Below are 26,990 nucleotides of genomic sequence, written 5' to 3'. Positions count from 1 at the left end.
ACATGTGGGACCTCCTAACTTTAGGAGCACTTGCGCTTTTGCATGCAGAAGATCTCCATGTCAATCTGGCATTTTCAGGTATATGACTATGAAAGACTCCTGTGTGGGATTCTGCCAGCCAGTGTAGGAAATACTGAGTTGGATGGACCAACAGTGTCTCAGAATGCAACATGCTCCCCCATACAGTCCCCTCATTCTTGAAGATTAAGCAGTTGGGAATATGCTGGAGTGCAGATGGCAGAAGACTTGGGTCAAATCCAACCAAACATGGCTTAGAGCCTGTTTGAGAACATGCTCTGTGGCAGTATTGGCAGCAAAGAAATCCTATTTCACTGCCAACATTGCATCTGCAGAATGCTATCTGGCAATGTTGTTCCAGTTTGTTAGAAGAACTGCATAGCCTCCTATTAATAACCTGCGAAACTATCAAAGGCGTGCTGGGACTTATTTGTGAAGCATTTTAAGGATTTTCAGTTGCTTCCGTCTGCTGAGATGCCATATTGCAGGGCTTGCCAGTGTTTTGGAACCGGTGGGCAGACTTTGAAATCTGGGCACCAGCCACACTTTGTCCTGCCCCTTACCTTGTGTTGAATAGAACTTACGTGGATACGACCTAGAAAACTTCCATCTTTACATCTATCATAATGTGCCACCATTGATGGAGTTGCAGCCTCAATCTGTTTTGCACCGGCTGCAAAAATGGAGCAAAGTGTGAGACAGGTGTAAGGCGCAAAAACAGAAATGCTTTCAGGGTATTTGCAGGGATGCAATGAAACTTTACTGCCCAAGGATGGAGGTGAAGAAAAGGAGGGTCTGGCAGGAATGGAGCAAATTCTACCCTAATATAATTTGTGGGCATACTGTCCCTGACATTTCCTGTCATTAATCCCTAATGAATGGGATTAAGTGTCACACAATTGCAACTTGCCAGAAGAAACCATTCTCTCTCTCCTTCTCCTACACACTGTTGGTGTTCTCTCAGTCCCATGAAACCCAATTTGGGGGGCAAGCCCTCATATACAGGGCTCGTGTTAACTTGATTAGTTAGGTGAATCCAGTCCCCCACCCCATTTTTCAAACTGCATGTTATCAGCTTTCTGACTGTGTTATTTCCCCCCCAACTGCATACTAAAAAAAAGCACAACCTGATGGGGGGTTTTTGTATCTTGGTACCAAGAAGAACATTAAAGTGGGTAATAATGGCTCAGTCACGACTCAAATTGTTAAGACTTTAATTAGATAAAGGCAACAGCTTGAACTTCAAAAAGCAGCTTTCAGTCATTTTGAAAGGCTCCACTTGTGTGACATTTTAAGTGATGGGCACTTACTTGATTAACCTGTGTGTTCATCAGTTGTCAATCAGAGGGTCACACCCTTGTATGTTCTTTTGGGCATTATCCCAAAATAGAAATCCTTTAACATAAAAGCCATCCTGTAACCTAGAGAGCCCCTTCATGGATCACTGCCTTGCCGTGGCGAAGGGGCTTGAAGAACTCAGAGAAGCTATGAACTATGCCGAGCAGGGCACCCAAGATGAACAGGTCATAGTGGAGAGTTTTGACCAAACGTGATCCACCTGGAGGAGGAACCGGCAAGCCACTCCAGTATCCCTGCCAAGAAAACTCCATGGACAAAGACAACAGGCATATAAAAGTTATGACGCTGGAAGATGAGCCCCTCAGGTCGGAAGGCGTCCAACATGCTACTGGGGAAGAGCGGAGGGCAAGTACAAGTAGATCCAGAGCTGATGAAGCGGCTGGGCCAAAGCCGAAAGGACGCTCAGTTGCGGATATGCCTGGAAGCGAAAGGAAAGTCCAATGCTGTAAAGAAAAATATTGCATAGGAACCTGGAATGTAAGAACCATGAACCTGGGTAAGTTGGAGGTGGTCAAAAATGAGATGGCAAGAATAAATATTGACATCCTGGGCATCAGTGAACTAAAATGGACGGGAATGGGTGAATTCAGTTCGGATGACCATCATATCTACTACTGTGGGCAAGAAACCCGTAAAAGAAATGGAGTGGCCCTCATAGTCAACAAAAGAGTGGCGAAGGCTGTACTGGGATGCAATCTCAAAAATGATAGAATGATCTCGATACGAATCCAAGGCAGACCTTTTAACATCACAGTAATCCAAGTTTATGCACCAACTACTGGTGCTGAAGAAACTGAAATTGACCAATTCTATGAAGACTTACAACACCTTATAGAAGTGACACCAAAGAAGGATGTTCTTCTCATCATAGGGGATTGGAATGCTAAAGTAGGGAGTCAAGAGATAAAAGGAACAACTGGCAAGTTTGGCCTTGGAGATCAAAACGAAGCAGGGCAAAGGCTAATAGAGTTCTGTCAAGAGAACAAGCTGGTCATCACAAACACGCTTTTCCAACAACACAAGAGACGACTCTACACATGGACATCACCAGATGGGCAGCATCGAAATCAGATTGATTATATTCTCTGCAGCCAAAGATGGAGAAGCTCTATACAGTCAGCAAAAACAAGACCTGGAGCTGACTGTGGCTCAGATCATCAGCTTCTTATAGCAAAATTCAAGCTTAAACTGAAGAAAGTAGGAAAAACCACTGGGCCGGTAAGATACAATCTAAGTCAAATCCCTTATGAATACACAGTGGAAGTGAGGAACAGGTTTAAGGATTTAGATTTGGTGGACAGAGTGCCTGAAGAACTATGGATGGAGGCTCGTAACATTATACAGGAGGCAGCAACGAAAACCATCCCAATGAAAAGGAAATGCAAGAAAGCAAAGTGGCTGTCCAATGAGGCCTTACAAATAGCGGGGGAGAGAAGGCAAGCAAAATGTGAGGGAGATGGTGAAAGATACAGGAAATTGAATGCAGATTTCCAAAGAATAGCAAGGAGAGACAAGAAGACCTTCTTAAACGAGCAATGCAAAGAAATAGAGGAAAGCAATAGAATGGGAAGAACCAGAGATCTGTTCAAGAAAATTGGAGATATGAAAGGAACATTTCGTACAAAGATTTCCATAATAAAGGACAAAAGTGGAAAGGACCTAACAGAAGCAGAAGACATCAGGAAGAGGTGGCAAGAATACACAGAGGAATTATACCAGAAAGAAATGGATGTCCCGTATACCCCAGGTAGTGTGGTTGCTGACCTTGAGCCAGACATCCTGGAGAGTGAAGTCAAATGGGCCTTAGAAAGCACTGCAAATAACAAGGCCAGTGGAAGTGACGGTATTCCAGCTGAACTATTTAAAATTTTAAAAGATGATGCTGTTAAGGTGCTACACTCAATATGCCAGCAAGTTTGGAAAACTCAGCAGTGGCCAGAAGATTGGAGAAGATCAGTCTACATCCCAATCCCAAAGAAGGGCAGTGCCAAAGAATGCTCCAACTACCGCACAATTGCACTCATTTCACACGCTAGCAAGGTTATGCTTAAAATTCTACAAGGAAGGCTCAAGCAGTATGTGGACCAAGAACTCCCAGAAGTGCAAGCTGGATTTAGAAGAGGCAGAGGAACCAGAGACCAAATTGCAAACATGCGCTGGATTATGGAGAAAGCTAGAGAGTTCCAGAAAGACATCTACTTCTGCTTCATTGACTATGCAAAAGCCTTTGACTGTGTCGACCACGGCAAACTATGGCAAGTTCTTAAAGAAATGGGAGTGCCAGATCACCTCATCTGTCTCCTGAGAAATCTCTATGTGGGACAAGAAGCTACAGTTAGAACTGGATATGGAACAACTGATTGGTTCAAAATTGGGAAAGGAGTACGACAAGGCTGTATTTTGTCTCCCTGCTTATTTAACTTATATGCAGAATTCATCATGCGAAAGACTGGGCTGGATGAATCCCTAGCCGGAATTAAGATTGCCGGAAGAAATATCAACAACCTCAGATATGCAGATGACACAACCTTGATGGCAGAAAGTGAGGAGGAATTAAAGAACCTTTTAATGAGGGTGAAAGAGGAGAGCGCAAAATATGGTCTGAAGCTCAACATCAAAAAAACGAAGATCATGGCCACTGGTCCCATCACCTCCTGGCAAATAGAAGGGGAAGAAATGGAGGTAGTGAGAGATTTTACTTTCTTGGGCTCAATGATCACTGCAGATGGTGACAGCAGCCACGAAATTAAAAGACGCCTGCTTCTTGGCAGAAGGGCAATGACAGGCCTAGACAGCATCTTGAGAAGTAGAGACATCACCTTGCCAACAAAGGTTCGTATAGTTAAAGCTATGGTTTTCCCAGTAGTGATGTATGGAAGTGAGAGCTGGACCATAAAGAAGGCTGATCGCCGAAGAATTGATGCTTTTGAATTATGGTGCTGGAGGAGACTCTTGAGAGTCCCATGGACTGCAAGAAGATCAAACCTCTCCATACTGAAGGAAATCAACCCTGAGTGCTCACTGGAAGGACAGATTGTGAAGCTGAGGCTCCAGTACTTTGGCCACCTCATGAGAAGAGAAGACTCCCTGGAGAAGACCCTGATGTTGGGAAAGATGGAGGGCACAAGGAGAAGGGGGCGACAAAGGACGAGATGGTTGGATAGTGTTTTCGAGGCTACCAGCATGAGTTTGACCAAACTGCGGGAGGCAGTAGAGGACAGAGGTGCCTGGCGTTCTCTGGTCCATGGGGTCACGAAGAGTCGGACACGACTAAACGACTAAACAACAACCTAGAGAGAGAGAGAGTCAATCTTTTATTCAATCTCCAATTACAGAAGTTTAGAGACATCAATGAAATTAGCAAACAATATCCCACCCACACCCCACCCTAGTGCATTAAGGGGATCATTGTGAAGGCCTAAGGTATAATCCATAGAACATTGTTTATCCGATTTAAAAGTGAAATATGTAAGATCTGTTGCTGCCACATTTCCTCCCCCCCCCCCCCCACTTTAAATTGCTGTTGGAGCAACTGGTACTCACTCTGTCAAGGGACTAGGAGCTGAAAATGAATATCTGCTCCCCCGGGGCTCTGGGGTAGGGAGGCAGAGGTTGCCACATGGTGCAACCTCAGCTGGAAAGGGAGAATCACCAACTTCTTGCATGGTGAGGGGAGGGAAAGACTGCTTGCAGTTGCCCTCCACCTGTTCATGCTTGACCCTCTATATGCTTGCCCGCAATCCAGTTGGGGCATGGGCACAGGGTGTGTGTGCCCTGGTCACCCCTGGTGTATTTAGGAGGGCGACCTGGAGCAGACTGCCCTCTTGGTTGACAGATGGCAGATTTACTGCCTACCCCAGACTGTTAGGGGCCTGCTCAGTGGGGAAGTGAGCAAGTTGGCGCGGGGACCTTGTTATGGTTTATTGGTTGCCATATTCATGGCCAATGAGGAATCTTCTCCTGCATACACTAAGGTGACATGTGCTTAGAACTGCGTATGTTTTTGAAACATAACATACAAAAATGCATTTTAGCTTTGGGTTTATGGGCTCTCCATGCAGTCAGGAATACCAGTTGCTCAGGACTTCTAGTCATGTAAGAGTCTACATGTGTATGCCTACATGTGTAGGCTCTGTTTTTCAGATATTATACTGAATGCACAATGACAAGGTTGATCTATGCGACATGAGGAGCAGAACGTGTGCTTCTGCTCCCCTCTCCACATGCTTAATCTATGCGTGGGGGTGGTCGTTTGTTTGTAAAGGGCTCTCATTTCATGAAGAGCACTGCTTAAATCTTTTGTGCATGTGATTATACAGCTGCTGGCTTTGAGTGCCCAGTCTCAATATTCACATGTAGAATCCCATTTAGTATTCCAACCCAGAGAAGGACTTCTGGGGAAAATGGTGCCCAGTAGTATAGCTGAGCATTACCAGCTGCACAAATTTGTACAATGAAGCAGTTACTTGCAAATTATAGTGACATCAGAAGGGCTACTGTGACAATGCTGTGACACTGCTAATAGCACTTTAAAATGTCTTCTGCTTTCCCCCTTCAATGAAGACCCTCAAGGTAGCTAACAAAATATAAAAGCCAACATAAAGACATATAACACCATCACTGAAACAACTATATCTATATCAAGAATTGGCTGTGATGTGCCAACACAACAAATTGTTCATCACTATGACCAGGTGTGGGACACGGGTGGCGCTGTGGGTTAAACCACCCTGCTCCTGCCAACCTAGCAGTTCAAAAGCACGTCAAAGTGCGAGTAGATAAATAGGTACCACTCCGGCGGGAAGGTAAACGGCGTTTCTGTGCGCTGCTCTGGTTTGCCAGAAGCGGCTTAGTCATGCTGGCCACATGACCCGGAAGCTGTACGCCGGCAGCTCCCTCAGCCAATAAAGCGAGATGAGCGCCGCAACCCCAGAGTCGGCCACGACTGGACCTAACGGTCAGGGGTCCCTTTACCTTTACCTTTATTTATGCCCTTGTGTGGCAAAACAGCGGAGCACAACTGTGTTAGGTAGCACAGAAACTGAAGAAGTGGAGGAAAGAGAGAGCAGCTACAAGTGATTTACATGCCTTTCTAAAGGCCTTTTAGCTACTACAGTTATGCTGGCAGATATCTACTTTTCTGCAGTAAGCAGGCGCAATAGAAATGCAGGCGACAGGCAGAGCAGAGTTCTTCTACCCATTTGTCTTGTATAAGATAGTGCTGGAGATACATTGATGCTATTCTGTAGACAGTGTTGCTAAGTACTACTTTCACTGTGGGAATAAGTCCTTCGTGAGCGAGCATGGGGCTACAGTGGGGGGGCGGGGAATCCTGTAGTATTTCTCCTGAGAGCTTTTTATAACTTTGCAAATATTTATCACCATCAAGGCAAGGGGAAAAAAAGAGGAACCTCCCTTCCTAAAAAACCCCCAAACAAACCTAGGCAATAATCAGTGAGTTGTGCCTCAAAAATGTTTAAAATAGAAATGCTACCTTGTTACAGAAATACTATGTTGACGTCCACATGAGGAAAGAAGTGTGTTTTTGCTGATTGAAACTGTAGCCATTTTTAGATTGTGAAGAAGAACAATTTAGCATTTAATTTTAGAATGGTTGCAGCATACAGTATTTCTGGATGAGTGGAACACCCATGCATGATGCAATGATTCCATATCTGGCACAAACTTCCTGCAAGCAAATCCTAGGTACTTGAGTGGGTGGACATCTACACCTGCATTCATCTTAACTGACCACAGTGGGGCTCTGACTTGGATGCAACTCTCAGTGGGTAAAATGTTAGATGTGGAGCTGGAAAAGATGTGCATTTAGCTGTGTGATCGCTGCACACACAAAGATGTTCAAATGTTAGATGATATGTGGTGATTTTAACTTCCAGGGGGAACTTCCAGTTATTAGTCTGTTGCATCAAAAACACGTCTTGTGACACCTGAAACACTGCCAAAGACTAGGTGTGGTTGCAATATCGTACTTCTGGGACAGAATACTATATACTTTTTTTCCCCTGCAAATGATTGTGTACCTTCCCCCACCCCCAGTGTAGGCATGTTAAATCAGACAGATACTCAGAAATATTTTCAGTGTGTCTCTTTATGTGTGTGAGAGAGATGTTTGCCCAGCATTCCAGTTCTTAGAATGATATCAAAACCTGAACATTTTATAGCTGACAAAAATAGAAAGCATTGAGTAGGCTGATCACACATTCGTTTAATAACAATAGGTGATACCCAGGTCATAATCAAAGTAGATTCCATTGAACTTAAGGGACTTATGCTACTTATGACCATTGATTTCAGTGGGTCTACTCTGAGTAGGGTTAATGTTGACTATCACTCAGCTGTTGTAATTTAGAGACTAGCAGTACCAACCACAAACATACTCAGAATCTCATCAGGAGTGATTTTTCAGTTTTGCCCACTTGCAACATTAAACTCTGTGGGTGGTATTCAGCTAAGTTTTACTCCAAGTAATCCCATTGATATTAACAAAGATGACAAAGCTAGGTCTATTAATTTCAGTAGATTTACTCTAAGTAAAATTTAGCTGAGTTTTGCCTTACAAATGTATTTGATTTTTTAAAAAAATCCTACTTTTCTGTATAAAAGACAAATAAAACAAGTCTAAACTGCTTTAATCAATAAAGTTAGATGGAACAGATTTACATTATCATTCTTAAAGGACATTTTTGTCCTTTAACCTGTCACCTGTCCTACAAGACTCACTTGATATTTGTCCTCATTTACTGGAGCTCAGGCAGGACAGCTTATACATTGTTTTCTTATCCTTTCTTTGCATATCCTGAACATGAAAACTCACATATTCTTGATTCGTGCAAAATAGTCAAGATAACATTTGGCATCACATTTTCTTGTGGTGGGAAAGGAATAGTTCTGATATACCCTCAACACTGTTTCTTCACATTTGATTTAATAGCTTTTGGGACAACACAGATACTTTCCAGTCATTCTCAACATTACAGCACACAGTGATTTGACTTATTCAGCTATTCAACTTTACATCTATCATCGCTGAACTTGTTCCTTTTATGTTGAAACTTCTGAGATGTGACTTCAGCCTACAGTGTTCAGAACAGTTTGATAAATCAAACTTGTAAATATCTTGAAATGTATAGAGACACAAATAATTTGAGTGGTGACCTGCTAGCTGTAGAAGTCTTTTCTCAGTGAAACAGAAAACAGCTGATGCTGAAACTAGGGATGACACAAACCCACCTCCCTGTCCTTCATGAAGCAGTTTTTTAAGAGTTCCAAAAGGGAGATAAAGGGTGAGTGAATGTACTTTTAATTGAATGAATGCATAGTTAGTAGTTTCAAAGCACGTTAACAAAAACCAGGCCACTTCACCTGATATATGGAGTGAAAAGTGCAAGGTATCAGTGCACTGCAAACAAAGGAGGAAGCCAACTTCAGAAATAAATGCAGTGAATACTAAACTGCATTTGCAGCTTTAAAACTCTTCAAAAAGCATCAAAATAGGTGCAGTTCCAAAAAGGAGACGACTCCCTGCTTTGATCAGTTCCTCTTAAACATAATTCTACAATCCGGTAGAATCAAATCAAAATTTGTAATACAACCTACAGAGATCTTAAAGGATGAGCTGAAACACACAAACAACAAAAGCGAAAGAGCAAAAATCACTGTTAATGGGAGGCATGTTGAGTTGTTTGTTTGTTTGTTTGTTTGTTTGTTTGTTGTTGTTCTCCACTGTAATATGAATCCAAAATATTATTTGTTTCAAGAAAATGCCAATTCAAAATAAACTGTGTTGCAGGCAATAGCAACAAGTCCAAAAGTTTCAGTATGTCATTGAGTAAATAGAGTCATACACGCCACAGCTGTTTTTAAACTTGGGACACGTGAACAGTTGATACGGTTCATCTGAGAACTGTTTACTTTTAAAGTTGCTTGCGCTCAGAGCAGATGCATTGTAGAGAAAATTCCCTGTTGATGTTGCATTGGCAGTTAAGGGGATTTCTGGTGAAGTCAGGTACACTGCATGAAAGAGAAACCAAAACAAGAGCTCTGTAAATAGTAATAAAGGGAAAGTCCAGCATATGTGCAAAAGGAAGAGTGTAACTTTAGTTTTTGTTTTAGTTTTCTTCTGTTCTACAGCTAAATATGCCCTTTGGTTGCCTTATCAGCTGATTTGAAAAGTTATCGCATGCTGTTGAATTTTACATTCCAACTATGAAGTTGTTGTACCTTTATTATCAAAAGTGCCTGCCAAAGGGGCCTGTATTCAGTCCCTAAAGCTTCAATGTGGTACATCTGTTCTCAATCAGAAGCCACAGAAGCCGCGTCAAATATTCAGGTTCCAAAGAACGTTCGCAAACAGGAACACTCACTTCCTGGTTTGCAGCATTCGGGAGCCAAAATGTTTGAGTCACAAGGTGTTCAAGAACCAAGGTACAACTGTATTTAATAGTTAAATGTGTGTTTTTTTAATTTAGTGATTGTTTATAAGTTGTGTACTTGTGGTATTTTTGAATTTTTTTATATTTAAAATAATAAAAAGGAAGAGGGTGGGGCTTGCTTTGCTTTCCTGGGAAACCTGGGGTGATATGCAATGTAATCTATGTTAAAATCACTTGGTAGTATGCTTGTTCCAGAGGCGAAATGTTTCATTTTGTACTGTAAGAGAATGCATAAGCAAGTTGTTGGTAACTTTAGAATCATCCACTCTTCTGCTTGTCCTGTGATTCCTAGGCACGGGTTCGGGAGGTTTTTGTTCTGTCCTGCCATTTTCCTTGAGAAAGCCTGTGGTTTACTGCTGAATCAGACAAGACATCAGTTGGGTTTTCTCTGAATTGACATTTGTTCAGTAAACAGTGGGCTTTCCCCAGGGAAAGCAGCAGAACGAAAGAGAAACCTATTGGGCCCATGCTAGAAATCACGGGACAAACAGAAGATATCAAGGGGCAAAGGAAAACGTGGATGAGCCCTTTGTTGTGTGGTCCATTGCACAATGAGTTTCTGCTAGTGCATCTATTGCACTGGAGTCCCCTGTTGTGCAACATTAAAACTCACTCGTGTACTGGTGCAAGAGCCCTTGCACTAGCAGACAGAGAATGTTGGATGCAGCCTTTGGGGTTTTCATAACTAGCGGTATGTGCTTTGATGGAGGCTAGGGCAAGCACACACAGTCTGCTCATACGAAGCTGCATTGACTGAGCATGGGGAGTGGGATCATTCCTGCTCACTTTGCCCCAATCTTCTGAGTATGCCGGAGTTGGGTTGAGGCCTCAAGCACAATGCCACTCTATCCCTCCCATGTTTTCAGCCAACATAGTTATCAGGGAACTGCCATCGGAGCCAGAGGCAGAGGGAAGGCTCCAGAGGGGTGCCGGAGAGGGTCCCAGTAGGGAGAGAGGCAGCACATCTGCTGGGGAAGGAAATCAGCGTAGCACCAGTGGAGAAGGGGGGCAGATGGGGGAATCGATGAGGGGGCTCCAGGACTCCTCGCCGGAGACCAGCGGGGAGAGCACGGGTCCTCTGCTGCCCACACCCTCCCTGCGCAGAAGACTTCCGCGCAGGGAGAGTAGGAGGAGACTAGGCGTCAAAGAACTTCTTTGCTGGAAAAAGTTCAAGAAACGCCCACTGATGGATTCTGCCAGTGATTGAGACAGCCACGGATGGGTGGCTGTCCGTACAGAAAGGGTTCACCCAGGTAAGCCAGCCAGGTGTGGCGACAACTTACGCACGAGCAACCCCTAGAACCATTACAATAGTTTTATTATGTGGATGGGGTTTCAGGCACCATGAAAATGTTTAGAAATAAAGGTGTATACTGGAAAACAGGAGCTATTGGCTGGCTTGGAAGTTACATCACAAAATACAATCCACTAGGTGCCTGTGACACTACTGCATAATCTTTCCCACAGAAAACTGTGCTTGTGGGTGGGTGCGGGGAGAGAAAACCCTCAAGTAACCATAGTAAACAGACCAATCCCTGGGAAATTGTGATTTATTTGGAACTGAGGCAGTATCATCTGAGCAGATGTATGATGTCTGTGCTGCCCTCCTGAAAGAAAGTTAGTGTCTGGGAAGACTCTGACTTTGAATGCAGCAGAATAGCTATGGGGCAATTAATCTACATTAGGTGATCTTTAGCACCCATAAAAGTTGGTCGACTAAAAGATAGCTCCCTGTTTTATTCTGTGGGAGTTACGTAGCAACAAATGCCTATAGCAATCTCATTAGTGTTTTCTTTGTAGCACAGAGAGTGACGAGACTCACAGTCTGCCATGCTTTAGATGTAAGCAGCCACAACTGTCTGTCCCCTCCCCCCTTCCTTCCAGAGAACAAACAAGCTAACATGATCTGAGCCAGTGGTAACCTCAAGCATTTGTCTTAATGTTTGCTCAGCAACAGCATGCAGCAGCACCGGTAGCCAATAGGAAGGTTTTGTACTGCTGCCTTTACAAATAGTTCAGCATGTGTCTGCTGTTTCCTGTTCATCAGCTGGGAACACCAGATGCAGTTCTTTTGATAAGAGGTACTTGGGTTCAGAATCTCTGCTCAGGTCTTTCAAATGTAGATTTAGGGCTATTTGCAGACTAAATCCACTCAGAGATACTGCCTTAGTGCTTTCTCCTAAAAAGTAAATAACTGTGAACAACGTTATACACACACTCTCAAATTGTAATACCATTGTTTACAAACTGAACTGGCCAAAACCAGATAACTCTTCTGATGCCTTCATCGCATTCTGTGCATCTCTCCACATCATTCTGTGGGCAGCAAAGGAAGCCGCAGGGACAAAATGAGTATACATGCAAAGAGCACACAGTCATTTTAAAAGCAGTCACCATGCATAAAGCGGCAGCAGAATCCAGTGAGAGGTCTGTTGTGCAGTGTAAGAGACAATATGCAATTCACACTGCAGGAAGGAAAGAATGAGCCCACACTTGAATTGGTTTGTCCTGGCCAAAGACATTGACGCACAGAGAGATCATGCTTAGGACAAGAGGATCAGCCAAAGGAGAATTATTATAGGAGGGCCCTTTGGCTGATTGACATCCGATGTCCCTTTAAATGTGCTGTGGAAGAGTGGATTCTTGGCTCGTTTTTGTTTTTATTTTTGTTATGTATTTTGTGTTGTTTTTTATTTGTAATTTTATGTTGTGAACCACCCTGAGTTGTATGGGTATAGGGCAGTATACAAAGTTAAATAGTAGTAATAGTAATGATAGTAATAGTAATAATGTCTGAGGCATCTCCCCTTTTTGACTGCAACAGTGCATGTCCACCTGGTTCTTAAAAATTGCACTAAAAATTGCTATATTAATATTTAACCCGTTTTAAGCTACTGTAGGGGACCCAGCAAGTCACAGAGCTCAGTTCCCTGAATCAATGTACTGGGGAAAGAGTAAGGTGCCAGATAAGGAGGACACTCATTGACCGCTGCAGGAGGCTTGGGTCATATCCACACCATGCATTTAATGGTCTCATATTCCACTTCAACAGTTATAGCTCCAGGCCCAAGAATCCTGGGAACGGTGGTTTGTTAAGATTCTCCTAACACAGCTCAGCACCTGTAACAAACTGCAATTCCAAAGATACTTTGGGGGAAGCCATAGCTGTTTAAAGTGGTATGATATGGCTTTAAATGTATAGTGCAGATGAAGCCCAATGGACATACAGTAGTACCTCGGATTCGACTTCCAAAACATTTGGAAACCAAGGAAGCTCCTGCAGCCAATCGGAAGCTGCGTCGGACGTTCGGATTCCAAAGAACGTTCGCAAACCGGAACACTCATTTCCGGGTTTGAGAGCCAAAATGTTCAACTTGCAAGGCATGCAGGAGGAGCCAAGCTAAGGCTGTGCTTGTTTATGCCAGAGGGAATTTGCTGATGACTCTCCACAGCAGTGTCAAATTACATGTAAAACACACCAAGTTCCATGCACCCTCTTGTGTGTATGTGCAGGAACTGGGTTGCAGTTGAAGCTATGTGTTCCCTGGGTTTCAACTGAGCACTGTTTACAAAAGAATTAGGGGTATGGAGTCAGGAGGTAAGCTCATTTTGCCAAGTCAGCATTTTCTGCCAATAGCCTATTTCAAAATGTTCCAATTAATTTCTCTGATAAGTCTTTACATGCACTCAGTAGAACAGAGCACATAATATCAAGCATTCAACAAGAAGGTGATTTAGAATTAAAAGGGAAACAGAGTAAGATTGGTATACTGGTGTTCCTTCCTACAGGTGGTATAAGAGCAAGAAGAGTACCCAGTAATTGTAGTAGCCTCTACTTCAGAGGCTTGCAACTGGGGGGGAAAGGGCGGATCTTCATTTGGTAGAATTTCTTATGTAGGAAGCTATAGCTTTCCTCTCAGTTATTTTCTGTTGATAGGCTCAACCTATTCTTTGACCTTTGTTGCTTCTAGTTTAAACTCAAGCTGAATCTAGAATTTGATTGTGTGAACAGAGGAATGAGAATGAAGGGGAATGAGTCAATCCTCATCTAAAATCTTCCTTTAGAATTCACAGAAACAGGGATGTCATGTGTTTAAATGCCCAGCAACTCTCATTAGGTTCATTGAAATGAACGGGATCAGTACAAGGAGGCAGATCTAGGAAATTTGCAGGTTCCCATTTATAGAGTTAGCACAAAGTCTGTATGTTCCTTGTACATAATGTCATCTTAGAACTTCCATTGAGCCCTGTTCAGGCTAGAATTAGGACCATAGGAAGGTGCTTTCAATCTGTTAGACACTACTAGTCATGCTTCCTCAGTTTTAATAGAGGTTTCGTCAGGTCTGAATTAAGACCTTTTGAGGCCCTAAGCACTTGAAAGCTTTTGGTGCCCCCATGTATATCTAATTCAAAATATATATAAAAAAACATAAAATAAAATTTTACTTTTCAAAATAAAACAAAACCTACAGCAAGATGGAAAATAATGTTTGTTTTTGTATACTTCCACTTTATTCCATGATACAAACAAGTTCAGTACTATCTTACAGCTGAATCCTATGCTTTTGTGCTTTAATTTAGACAGATTTTGTCACAGAATTTGTAAACTGAAAAGTGGAGTTGCTGGTCCATGGTAACTCCGGCAATGGAAAAATTCTGTGGTGCCCGCCCCCCTTCCCCTTGATGCCCTAAGCACATGCTTATTTTGCTTAAGGGCTAACCCAGCGCTGGGTTTTGTGATTTCTCAATCTTGACAGTGAGAGTGTAGTTTGTTTAAAGTTAGTTTTGCACTTGAACCATGGCTACGGTTTAGTTTTTGTAGGCTCTTTCTTTCTTTCTTTCTTTCTTTCTTTCTTTCTTTCTTTCTTTCTTTCTTTCTTTCTTACGTTTTTTAGAGAGGAAATACTACGTAAAAGATCCAGGTTTGTGTAGGTACAGCTGCCCACACCATGGCAGAATCGGCATAAGGCTCAATGCAGACACACAGAAATGCAGACACACAGCTAGAAATTGAAGGCCTGTGAGTTTCCAATACAGTCAGTGACCATTTTAGGTGCGTCCAATTGATGTTCGACCATTGGCGTGTGTGTCCTTTTGGACACGGAAGGGGGTAGGGCATGCTTATGCACACTCTGCAACACACGTGGAGACCAGGAATGGAACCTCCGTGTGAAATGGTTGCCACCCATTCCTCAATCATGGCCCAGCATACCGGAGTGTATACCCACCAGTGCATGTCCAGAACATCTGTTGTGAATCCTTTGTAAAGCCACCTGCACATGGGTGGTTGCAGTCAGATGAGGATGCCTTTAAACATATTTATGCCTAAATCACAATGACTGTACTAATAAAGATTACACATTCATATTTTGGAGAACTAATAAGTAGCTTTGGGGGTTTTTTGTATTTCTCCCCCCATACCCACCTGTTTGTTCTTGCTATGTAAAAAGCAAATTAATCATGGGTGCACCATACCTTCCGAAAGAAATCAAAATTTTTACTATAACTCTCTTTTCCTTGAAATAACAGAGTTCAGAAATTAAAGCCCAAAGGAATGGAATCTACTTGGAGCTTTGTGCCTAGCAATGGAGAAAAATAAATCTATTTGTATTCATTGGAAACTAAATTGACAATGGTGTTTTCTCTTCTTAAGCCGGACGTATATTTTTATCCTTCATGCTTCATGAAGTTTCTAAAATCAGATGATTGTGTGCTTCCTTGAAGATGTTAAGAGTGGATTAACGGCAGGAACATCCTGTTGATAGGAATTCTTGAGCTGAAAATGTTTGTTCCCGTACAGCTAAAAACCTGTTTATTTTCTGAATAAAATAACTTATATGTCATTGTCTGTGCAATCTTATATGTGTTTAGTCTGAATTAAGCCATATTCAGTTCAATTGGATATTTTCCCAGATAAGCATGCTTAGAGTTGCAGTCTTTAATGATGTAGATTAAAGGTCCTAAGAACTTTACTGAGGCAAATCGAGAAATTTAGCATTTTACTAAGGAGAGTACAAAATGGCAGCAGCTGTAATGCTAGCACATACTAGAGGCATACTTTTCAACAGTGCTGTGTTTTAAAAAAGGATGCAAGCAAGTGCAAAGGGAACTGTAAGTAAGTAAGTCAAGGGAACTGAATATGTATTGAGTTTAGGGAAGGCTTGTAGCTAATGGGTGGGACATTTGAGGCAGGACTGAGGATGTCTCCAATCTGAAACTCTGGAGAAATGTTACCAGCCAGTGTAGGCAGTACTAAAGCTAGATGGATCCATGTCCTCACTCAGTATAAGCGTCCTGCATTCCTAAAAACTGTTTAGAGCCACTGCTTCTGCACTAGGAGCTAAAATCCATTGTACAAAATATTCCAGTGAAGTTGTCCTTGGAAGATGCAACATTGAAATTCCATCAGTGGAGAAGAAGGCAATGTTCTCATCCATCCTTGACTAATGCAATGCTCATCCATCTCCCCCTCCCTAATTTGCCCACCCACGGTTGGGTTTGCAGAAGGAAAGTACTTGTTTCCACCTGTTCTTTGATTGCCAAATTGGAATATAGAGGTCTAGCCTCACCCATTTGCCCACCGCAGTGTAAAAATACTGAGTGTAAGTTATAATTTAAATGGATGAAAAAAGCAAACAGCCACAAAGGAGGAGGAAATGGCAAGAGGAGGTAGTTTGGTGAGGAAAAATGGCTTCAGCCTCCAAGTGGCATGTAGTTTGGTTTAACTACAATGGAAATTATTGCCTTTCATTACACACGAAGCTCCTTGATTTTTTTTTTAAAGTGTTGTTTTTTTAAAAAAAATATAGATGTTTGTGGTTACAAAGGCTCAAAATGGAAAATTACACGGCACACTTTAAAGAAATGGTGCAATTAAGTGTCCATATTAAATAAACATATTTAGAGCTGTAAAAAATAATTTTCTGTGTACTTAGCTCTTTTTTGTTTATATTGGAATAAGAAGAAAATTAATCACATTTTAATAATTACGATTTTTCGTTATTTCAAGATGTACAAGGCAATTAAGACCACTTGAAAATAAATAGTCATGTTATTTGAGTAGGTAATTAAACAATTTGTAGCTTGTAAAGAAATGTCGGATTCCTCCCCCCTCCCTTGCACCATGCAAACTGCCTATAATGTCTGGAAATTACCTAGTTTTTCTCTTTCTTTCCAGGTGCTTTATCCCAAATATTTATGCAGCCCTTTTCACTGCTGTGCTGGTTCCACTAGTATGCTTGGTGGTGGTATTTGTGGTGTTTATCCATGCCTATCAGGTGACTCCCCAGTGGAAAGCATATGATGATGTATTCAGAGGAAGAACGAATGCTGCAGGTATGGAAAATGGAATGGTCCTAATCAAACTAACAAGGCAGGTTCCTGCAATAACCAGTCTCTCCAAATAGGTAGCCACTTTCTTACTGGAAGGCTTCCTGTGCCTTCAACAGCTTTTGTGTTATGCAGAAATTAAACAGGTGAAGAAGTCCTTCTTCCTATTTCTCCCACTGACGCAGCCGGGTGAAGTGGCTGCCCCCAGATGACAGTTGTGGGAGAGGAGGCCTGATGGAGCTGACATGTCGCAGCAGAGTTGATGGAGTGAGTCCTGCTTCTCAGCTCTCCCAGTGCTGGAATGGCTTCCCCTTTTTGCAGCCATGTCCTTCACCATTTTAGGGCATAATCTGTGAGAAAGTTCTCTGTGTAGGCCCCACTGAAATAAGCAACACCTCTCATCCATTTTGAGCAGTGCTGAGAAAGTCTTTGTTGATTTTGCCCACAGAACATTGGTAGGGATTTCTCCACAAATACTTACTCTTTTATCAGATTTGTGAGGAAATCCCCATAGATTTTTTTTCTTCTAAATCTCAGGTCAGATAAGTTTAAGTGTAGCACTTATAGTGACCTAAAGTCAGTGAGCAACTCTCCAAATGTACTATACCTAACATACTGGGGATCCCTTTTGCTATTATTTTTATTCATTCCGTTTTGATCTTCTGCCAGTTTATTTCTACGTATAGGAAGAAGTCATGTTAGTGAATTTCCTGTTGGCATAAGTCCTGGAGACCCAACTCCTTTGTCTCATGAGAGAGAAAAAAAGAAGTACAATCTGATCACACGATGTACTCATTTCCCCTTTTCCCCTCCCCCCACTTCCTGGCTTATTTACTTCAAACTTCTGAGACAATTAGAGCGGAAAGGAAAGTTTAGATTGCCATTTGTGTCTTTCAATTTCTTTTAAACTAAAGAGCGCTGAGAAAAGTGGTGGATTTTATGACAGGGAGCTGCATTTCTGTCATCCTACCTAAGGGGAATATGTCTTATTGAACTCAGAGGGTTCAATGAGTTAGTGTGCTTAGGATCTTGCTGCTCAAGTCAGTTTTATGTACCTGCTGTTTCATATAACTTTTGTTATCACTTTAGATAGCATGAAGAGGCCAGGTGGATTATTGCCTTTATTACTTCTTCTTTTGTCGTAGTTTGTTATCCATCTGCAGTAGCAAACATGGGGCTGGTAAGCCCATCAGAGCTAGTCCATCTTTAAAATGAACACACAAATTCAATGAATCAATGAGATAAAGTTCTAGATCACGGAGGTTGTCTCTGGTATCTTTTTCACAAAGCAAGATTATGGCATGGTACTAATAAAAATGGTGATGTGTATGGCATCAATAGACTGTCATCTGGTGTATGCGTGTGTGTTTATTGTAGGTGGCGTGCAACATGCTTGAGCCATCTGTAATTATTTTTGCTTCAAGCATCTTCTGCCATGCATCTGCTTCTTAATTTTTGTATGCTGTTACAGAGTGCATCAGTTGATCTGTGACTTAATAGTCACTAGTGAGTAGTCCTATTTTGCAGCAAGGACTTGAACTATATATCCTTGTGCAATTAAAAATGGTATTGTCTACCTACTGACCTGAAAAACCTGATGGGAAAGGAATTCTGAGAAGCAAAAATACATGATTTTACTAAGAGGTAATGTGTTTCGAGATGTGTCAACAGGAACATTTTTTTTAAAACAGAAATAGGTGAGTCTTTTGAGGGTGAAATGTATAAAGGAATTGTGCTCTCCCTAGAGAAAGTATAACTTGTAGAGAAAGAGCAACTCTGGCAACACTCTAACTCAGAGTTAAGTGCACTTAAGCCCATTTAAATGAATGCACTCTGGCGCACTTTGCTTATTGGATTGTGGCCTGTTGTGTTTATAAGAAATATGAATGACCTTTTAAGGTAGAAGGTACTAAGGTAGAAGGTACTATTGGGTGATACAAAGCTTGGTGTAGTTTTTTTTAAAAATTCCTTTGGCTTCAGATTAGATGTGAGGAGTTCATTGCAGAGCTTTCCCAGTGGTGAAGAATCTCCTGCAAACTAGCCTATCTGTGGATGCAAAGCAACACTTGGACACACACTGTGACACTTTAAGGCTAGCCACTTCAAGGTTAAAGATGCTCAGATCCATTGATACTTGAATGCCACTGTCAATCTTTGGTGGTATCTAGGGCACTACCTAGTCCAGCCCCGGTGGATGAGTTCCAGTTGTTGAAGCCTGGTTGCATAGACAAGATGCCTCATTGAGAACTGTCCATTGCAGATGCAGCTTCCCTTTGCCCCTAGTGCTTCATTACACTGAGTAGGGAGGGAATGTCCCTCTCGGTCCTTGAGAGAGAGTAGTCCTGGTCACTTTAGAATAGTGCCATGACTTCTGAAGAAACCTGCTTTGGATCTGGAAGAGCTCAATAATCAGCTGGATTCTATTCCCCACCCCCACAAAGCCTATGGAAGAAAGCTTGAGTTATTCTAAACCAAATTGGACTCAGCTGTGTGCCCAGTGATGTCAGTTATCTGGATCTCGCAGCAGAGTGAGGCATCTCTGCCTCCCTTCTGTACCTGGTGCACTGTGAAAATAAACATGGGAAACTGCATTTCCCAGATTGATGTTTGACTCGCAGCAGCATTCCAGGCACCTGAGGGAGGTTGAGGGACCTCCCGCTACTGTTACCGTTACCCATCGGCCATGTAAGAAGATGGGAGAAAGGGTGGAGGGAGAACTGTGCATGAGGCTTTGGAGACTGAGTGAGGAAGGGACCAGTTTCAGTATAGTTTCACTATGTTGCTTTCCTAGCATTTGTGCATTATAAGCCCCCAGGTTAGTGACACCAGCTTTGGTGATTCTAACAGGTACCATAATTTCTTTACAAATAAAGAGCTAGGATCTTCAACATTCCATCAGACAGCAAGGTGGTTAATACATAATATATGACCTATAGCAGCAAGAGAGACTCCTCCTTGCAGTGTTTAGAGTGGGGTTCGTGGACTTCACCAGCAGTGAGATATTGTGATCTATCAGTAAGTTGTGAGTGCACATTTCAACATGTTGGGCAAATGGCACAATCTGTGCATGTTTACCCAAAACTAAGCCCCACCATAATCAATGGGGCTTCTGCATAGAATGCAGCCTTCCTTAACCTTTTGAAGCATTTCTTCAGTTCTGTTGGGTCTATGAATAGATCTTTACAGATGACAACTGAACTCCCATGATGCTGTATGGTGTGTGGGATTCTGTGCTAGAAATCAAATGTTCAGCGTTGCTGTGTTACTGCAGCCAAGCAAAATTGTTACCATTGGCCATTCTTTCAGCATTAAAAATCTCCAAAAAGGGAAAGATTGTTTTCTGTTTTCTGAAAATACGAACATATTCAGCTTATAAAACCATATTGCTTTATTTATTTGGAAGGTTTCAGTTGGTTCAGATTGTTTTCTAAGCTGGTTTGTATAACTTTGCTGCAAAGTGTTTTGTTCTTTGCCAAGAGTTTTAAAAATATTTGTACAGGAACCAAATGGAACAGTAGCTAAAATAAAAAAAATCAAACAAACTAACAGCTTGAGCCTATGGATCAGAAGCCCAAGTTACATCTGCCACTGCAGAAACTCCTTTCCCCAATCCACCACTTCCCCCTCCTTCCATCCCACCTGCTCCCTTCTATGGTGTACCAACATGTGTTTTCCTAAAGGGGAGAAAACAGTGGTTAGGGAAATGATTGTGCACCCCCTCCTTGCATTTTTGCCATTTCCTTATGCAGCTTTGCAGGCTCTTGGACTTTTATTACACACAAAAAGTGTGCAATGTTTGTTCACTTGCAGTACATAAATTGTTTCTGCATAGCCACGTCAGGAGAATCTGCAAGTTTGATCCAGTTTGCTCTGGACTTTAAGTAGGATCATCTAGTTTGATGTTCCATGTCTGAAATCTCTAGGGCATTTTTTATTTTTTGCAAAAATAGAGCCAAACAACAGAACAAAACGTGACTAGCTGCTCTAAATTTTTACGCCTCAACCCTGCAGGTCACTTGCCATGCTCTGGTTTTCAGAAATACACGTGCTCCAGTAAGTCACTCCCAGATATAGATATATATAAAATCATTGCCTGTGGATGATTCATATATGTGTTTACTCTCACGTTAGAAATGAGCATGCTGAGTCATAGAATATAGCAGCAATGCAAGGTAATTGACTAACAGATGACAAGTTTTGATGAAGGGGAATGATGTATGGAACTTCTTTTGAATTGCCAACAAGTCATTAACTGTTTTTAATATATCTCTTTCCAAATGTTCACACCCAGTTCTCCACTTAAACCAATCATATATATGTATATATTAAAAACAAATCTTGTTTGGTTTGTTCCTGAACATCTGGGATGGCAAAGCTTTGATGCCCGAGGCATCAATACAAAGTATAATTACAATTCAGATACCACCTTCGCTAATGAAGCCTGACATGTCAAACAATCTAAACTACGGTACCCTTCCCGACCCCTCCCTCAGGTATCTATCTGTAGTATTTTTCTACTGACCATTTTTCAGATGGTGCCACATATTGGCACTGCAGTGGTACCTCGGGTTACATACACTTCAGGTTACACACGCTTCAGGTTACAGACTCCGCTAACCCAGAAATAGTACCTCAGATTAGGAACTTTGCTTCAGGATGAGAACAGAAATCGTGCTCTGGTGGTGCAGCATCAGCAAGAGGCCCCATTAGCTAAAGTGGTGCTTCAAATTAAGAACAGTTTCAGGTTAAGAACGGACCTCCGGAACAAATTAAGTACAGGGGTACCACTGTACCCGATTTAGGGACCCAGTGATACTATTAATTCAGGGGACTGTTGCTTTGCATTTCTGCCTTCTACTAATCCTGTGGCCAGAGGGGTTTCCTACTAGTGTTTACTTCCCCGCCCCCATTCCAAACCCATTCATTGTTACATTTTCTCTCCACAATTCCCACACAGATGTTTTGGGAGTTTGTTTTGTTTGCTCATTAGGCTAGTTTCTACACACTGCTTGTCTGGATGGAGGATAAGCATTAACATTCAAGGACACATTCTAGCTAGGCAAAACCACGAGAAGAGGCTTTGCAGCAGGACCAATGAGGGGCATGGCCAGAGAGGGTCCCAAGGGCCAGATAGCATGCCCTGGAGGGCCACATTCAGCCCTGTGGCCTGAGGCTTCCCACCCCAGGCATGTATGTGTCAGAAATACAATAAGGTTAATGCTAGGACCGTCAGTGGCAAAATCTAAATGAGGGCTGGTCTGGAAGGATATGTCTTCAACTACTTTGTGTGTCCAAAACCCCTTGATTGGCTCATGATATGGCAAGCAAGCAATTGCATACAGTGATCATAATTCAGAGCTCACTGGAGACTTCACAATTCACCATACGTATGTGGGGTTTCCCTCCTCCCTTTCTTTCACCCAAAGCAGGGAAGTTGTATGGTTTCTTGCTGGATCATTGCCTGGGGAGCAATGTAGAGCTCATAGGCATTCTGGCAAGTTGCCTGTTTAGCATACCTGAATTTTTTTTCCACCGACACTAACTTGGGCATTGTCCGATGCTGGCTTTCCTTTACTAAAAGTGGCTTTACTTTGGGATTAACATTTTTCCTGTGCTGAGACTCTGTTTCCTTCCTTAACATAACTCTGGGGCAGCCCATGCATAAACTTTTGAGAAAAGATTAAACTGCAGTAAGAAGCTCATTATGTAATTGTTTGAGAGAGTTCAGTTAAGTGTTTTCTCAAATTGTTCTCGTTGAATTCAGGAGGCCTTAAAATGCTTTTTCCTTTGGCAGAATCTTGCCCCCCCCCCCCGTCAGATCAATTTCTGTCCTTCTATCCCTGCTATGAAGAGAATGAAAGTTACTTTACAGAATAGTTCCCCCCCAACTAATTAAAAATATATTAAAATTTAAACACATCATGTCACCTTTTCAACTCAAGAGAGAGAAGCAAAGCAAATATTTGCAAAGAAACTCAGCGCACTATTAACACAATGTTCCAATTATTCTTTTTATTGGCTTTTTTTGGGGGGGTAATGTAAACACCATAGCCAGGGGGGAAATGAACACAATATGCTGACATTACAAAGAAGATTCAGACATTTAGAAGTGCTTGAGGGTGTGCATAGTGTCTGGTCTTTATTGAGCATTCGTTTTTATTTGTTGGAGGGGAGGTTCTACAACAATGAACATTCATCCCGATCTGCTCATGGAGTATTTATATGTGTTCCCATTAATCATTTTTTCATCCCACGTTTTTTCAGTACATTTCACCATCATTTTCTAAATCACAAATGGTCTGGGGTAGGGTGTTGTTTTTTTTAGTGGCTTTGTTGCACTACTAGGGCAACAGAGCACTTTAATCCACTTAACTGTGTAAACCTAAATTTCCAGTATGTACTTGAATCCCTCCTGGAAAATCGTGGCAGTCTAGAAGTGCCATACATTCTTGACTTCATTGCTTTTCAGTGCTGAGCAATTAGTATTTTTAACTCAAGCAACAAAGTGTGGTGTACTCTGTACTTAAACCATTTGCACAAATGTTTTCTGATCTCCATACTCAAGCTAACATAAAATTGTTAACATTTAAAGGGCAAACATGAATCACTGTGGCTCAAACCCTGAAAATATTTTTATTTTTGGTTGACAGCTGAAAAATATCTTTTCCAATAAGCTATGCCAAAATAATGATCAAGGACCAGATAGGTAAAGGTAAAGGTACCCCTGCCCGTACGGGCCAGTCTTGACAGACTCTGGGGTTGTGCGCCCATCTCACTTAAGAGGCCAGGGGCCAGCGCTGTCCGGAGACACTTCCGGGTCACGTGGCCAGCGTGACAAAGCTGCATCTGGTGAGCCAGAGCCGCACACGGAAACACCGTTTACCTTCCCGCTGGTAAGCAGTCCCTATTTATCTACTTGCACCCAGAGGTGCTTTCGAACTGCTAGGTTGGCAGGCGCTGGGACCGAGCAGCAGGAGCGCACCCCGCCGCAGGGATTCGAACCGCCGACCTTTCGATCGGCAAGTCCTAGGCGCTGAGGCTTTAACCCACAGTGCCACCTGTGTCCCAAGGACCAGATATTTATTAACAAATAAAGCTTAGTTTGTATTGCCAACAACCTAGTTTTCTAATCATAACTAATGAATGACCCAAAGTGTCTCCCATCCCAGTAGTATTCCTTAACAAAGGTTTCACTGCTTTACTTCTTAAGGAAAGTACTGTAACAGCACAAGACTTAAAAGCCGGTTTCCTCTTAGGCTGTACGTACACTGGGTTTTCCCTGCACAAAAAGAGCTTTTAAGCTCCCTGCTTTGCTTGTGTTTAACTTGCAAAATTTCAACCAGCTGGCTTTCAACCATGTATGGTTGAAATGGAACAAATTAAATCTGTGCAGTATGCCAACATACTATACATGAAAATGTGTGCAACTTTAGCCTCACCTACCTATTTGGTCAAAAAACACACACACACCCTTTCAGTGCAGATGATCAGGACTGGTAAATTGACTCCTAGTTCTTTCCACTGCTGCTAGCCCTACTCCTGACTACCCCCACCACAATAGTTTTAAAAGAACCATCATAGAATTGTAGAGAGTTGGAAGGGATTATTTTGCCCATCGTGAGGCTCGAACTCATGACCAGGGCTGGATTTAGGTTTGATGAGATCCTAAGCTACTGAAGGGGCCCTTTATATGTCCAGCTGTCCTTTGTCAACAACAAATTGTCACTGTTTTTTGTGTTGAATATATGCTATATGGTAATTTATGGACCTAATAGGTATCTAAAGCCATTTGCACATGCAGAATGTAGGCACCCTATATACAGAAATGAGCAAACCAGTGATATTTTAGGGAGCAGGCTAGTAGGCGGGGCCCATTACTTACATCATAGGAGCCTACACAACACAAAACACTGTTACTGTATGTAAGTTTTATTTCATTTGATTTTTATCTTATATTTTGGAAATGTACATCCAGGTTTTTCTTTCCCTTTAATTTTTTTTGGGGGGCCCCAAGAGAGTGGGACCCTAAGCTATAGCTTGTTTAGCTTATACATAAATCTGGCACAGCCCGTGACCCTGAGATTAAGTGTCTCCTGCTCTACCAGCTGAGCTATCCCAGGCAACCTTTATACACATTAGCAAGTGGCATGTAATTTTAGTGGAATGCTTAAAAGGCTCAGATGCTTCTATCTCAGGTAGAGACAGTTGGGTTTCGTTTGCTTGATCGGATAACTTAAGATGTGATTGTATGCACTTTCATTCAGAAATAATGCCTTTTGAACACAGTGGGACTAGGCATTGAATAAATAGGATTGGGTTGTTAAGTATGTTTATGGTGCTGAAGCAAGAAACACCCGAGCAAGGCACAATTCATTAAGGCATAAGCTGAGCTGTCAGTGACATGCTCCACGAAAGGGCATGTCTGCTGCTTATGAAAGCAAGTTTGAACTTTTCGTTCTTCCCTTCTGTTCCTTAACGTAGTGGGCCATTTGTAGCATGGCCTTTGCAGATTATTTAGTTTTTATTACTCAGCTGAAGGCTCTGAAAGCATAAAAACATTATATTATCCTAAACATTCCCCTTGGAAAGGTGTTCTTTTAGTCCTTTATTTTTACATAAAAGAAGTATATGGCATCATTCAGTGCATTAGTACTGTTAAGCATTTTTTTTAATAAAAGAAAATTATTAGTCTAAGTATATTTAATTCTCCTGCCAACCTAGCAGTTCGAAAGCACGTCAAGTGCAATTAGATAAATAGGGACCGCTCTGGCGGAAGGTAAACGGCGTTTCTGTGTGCTGCTCTGGTTCGCCAGAAGCCTTAGTCATGCTGGCCACATGACCCAGAAGCTGTCTGTGGACAAACACCAGCTCCCTCGGTCTATAGAGCGAGATGAGCGCACAACCCCAGAGTCAGTCACAACTGTACCTAATGGTCAGGGTTCCCTTTACCCTTTACTATATTTAATTCTGTACTTAATTTTGATAAGGCTCCTGGATGCAGATCCTGATAAGTCTCCCTTAAAGGGAAAATTATGTTAGCTACAGTTTTTCCTCTGTCCCTCTTCATCCACAAAATAAAACTTTTGTTTAAGCCTCAGTGATTTAAATGGGAGAAATTCAATGTGTGCTGACTTCTCCCATTGAATCAATGCTTAAGTTGTGCTGGATTGTGCTCAGTATTTCCCCCCTGCAAATGCAATTTGATCTAGCATCCGGCTGCAATTCTCATAAGATACAGAAGATTAAAATGAAACCTTACTTTCTATAGGCTTTCCACCCAACCATGTGCATAAGCACCTGCAACTCAGGATAACACATTGCCCTGCAGTGAAGAACTTTTGTAGCCGATTTCATAGGACTGCACATGCAAAAGTCAATTGGTGCATATATTTCCAAAACATAGATAGTACTGATGGAAAGTTAAACAGAATCTCCTATCCCTCTTGTTTGATAAAGAGCTAGTTGTTTGACAGTATTTGTAAAGCAGCCAGGCAAGGTCCTAACAATGGCCTTTAATGTTCAACTTAAGCTTCCATTTTACATTCCTCACCTACACTATTCTGTTAATGGCTTGACTGTTCCACCATTCTGTTGATATATTGTGTCTTCTGAGTTTTATTCCTGGCAATTGTAGGTGGTTACTGTTCCTAGTGTTGTTCTGATTGTTGTTCTGATACTTAGACCTCAGTCACCCTATGCAATATGTGTCTGTATGAGACTGGTATCTAGTTAACAAAGCCAGTTAGATCCCTTCATTTCTTAGCTAATGTTTCCTTTAACCACATGTTATTGACAACTTCTTCTTTTTCTGCAATACCTTACTTTTTCCCC

General features: G+C 42.0%; 1 protein-coding gene and 1 long non-coding RNA gene across 5 annotated transcripts in view; one reads left to right on the top strand and one right to left on the bottom strand.

The window, feature by feature from the left end:
* The window catches only part of ADGRV1 (adhesion G protein-coupled receptor V1), a 242,414-nt gene that overhangs the window by 186,737 nt on the left and 28,687 nt on the right, over window positions 1-26,990 (top strand). For 3 of the 4 annotated variants that reach the window (XM_081930116.1, XM_081930117.1, XM_081930118.1), the window contains one exon: window positions 17,008-17,165. The exons of the other annotated variant lie outside the window; for it this stretch is intronic. In XM_081930116.1, the coding sequence (XP_081786242.1) occupies window positions 17,008-17,165 (158 nt within the window). The remainder of the gene's footprint in view (window positions 1-17,007; window positions 17,166-26,990) is intronic. 4 annotated transcript variants of the gene reach the window in all.
* LOC309380369 lies at window positions 379-9,395 on the bottom strand. The gene is made up of 3 exons (XR_014172885.1): window positions 9,247-9,395; window positions 1,329-1,439; window positions 379-691 (listed from the first exon to the last, which is right to left on the bottom strand). It is a non-coding gene; the product is annotated as an uncharacterized lncRNA (long non-coding RNA).

This window comes from Podarcis melisellensis, assembly GCF_964234715.1.
Source record: "Podarcis melisellensis genome assembly, chromosome: 11".
Classification (NCBI taxonomy): domain Eukaryota; kingdom Metazoa; phylum Chordata; class Lepidosauria; order Squamata; family Lacertidae; genus Podarcis; species Podarcis melisellensis.
The sequence above is the reverse complement of the archived record's forward strand: the minus strand, read 5'-3'. Positions and strand labels throughout refer to the sequence as shown.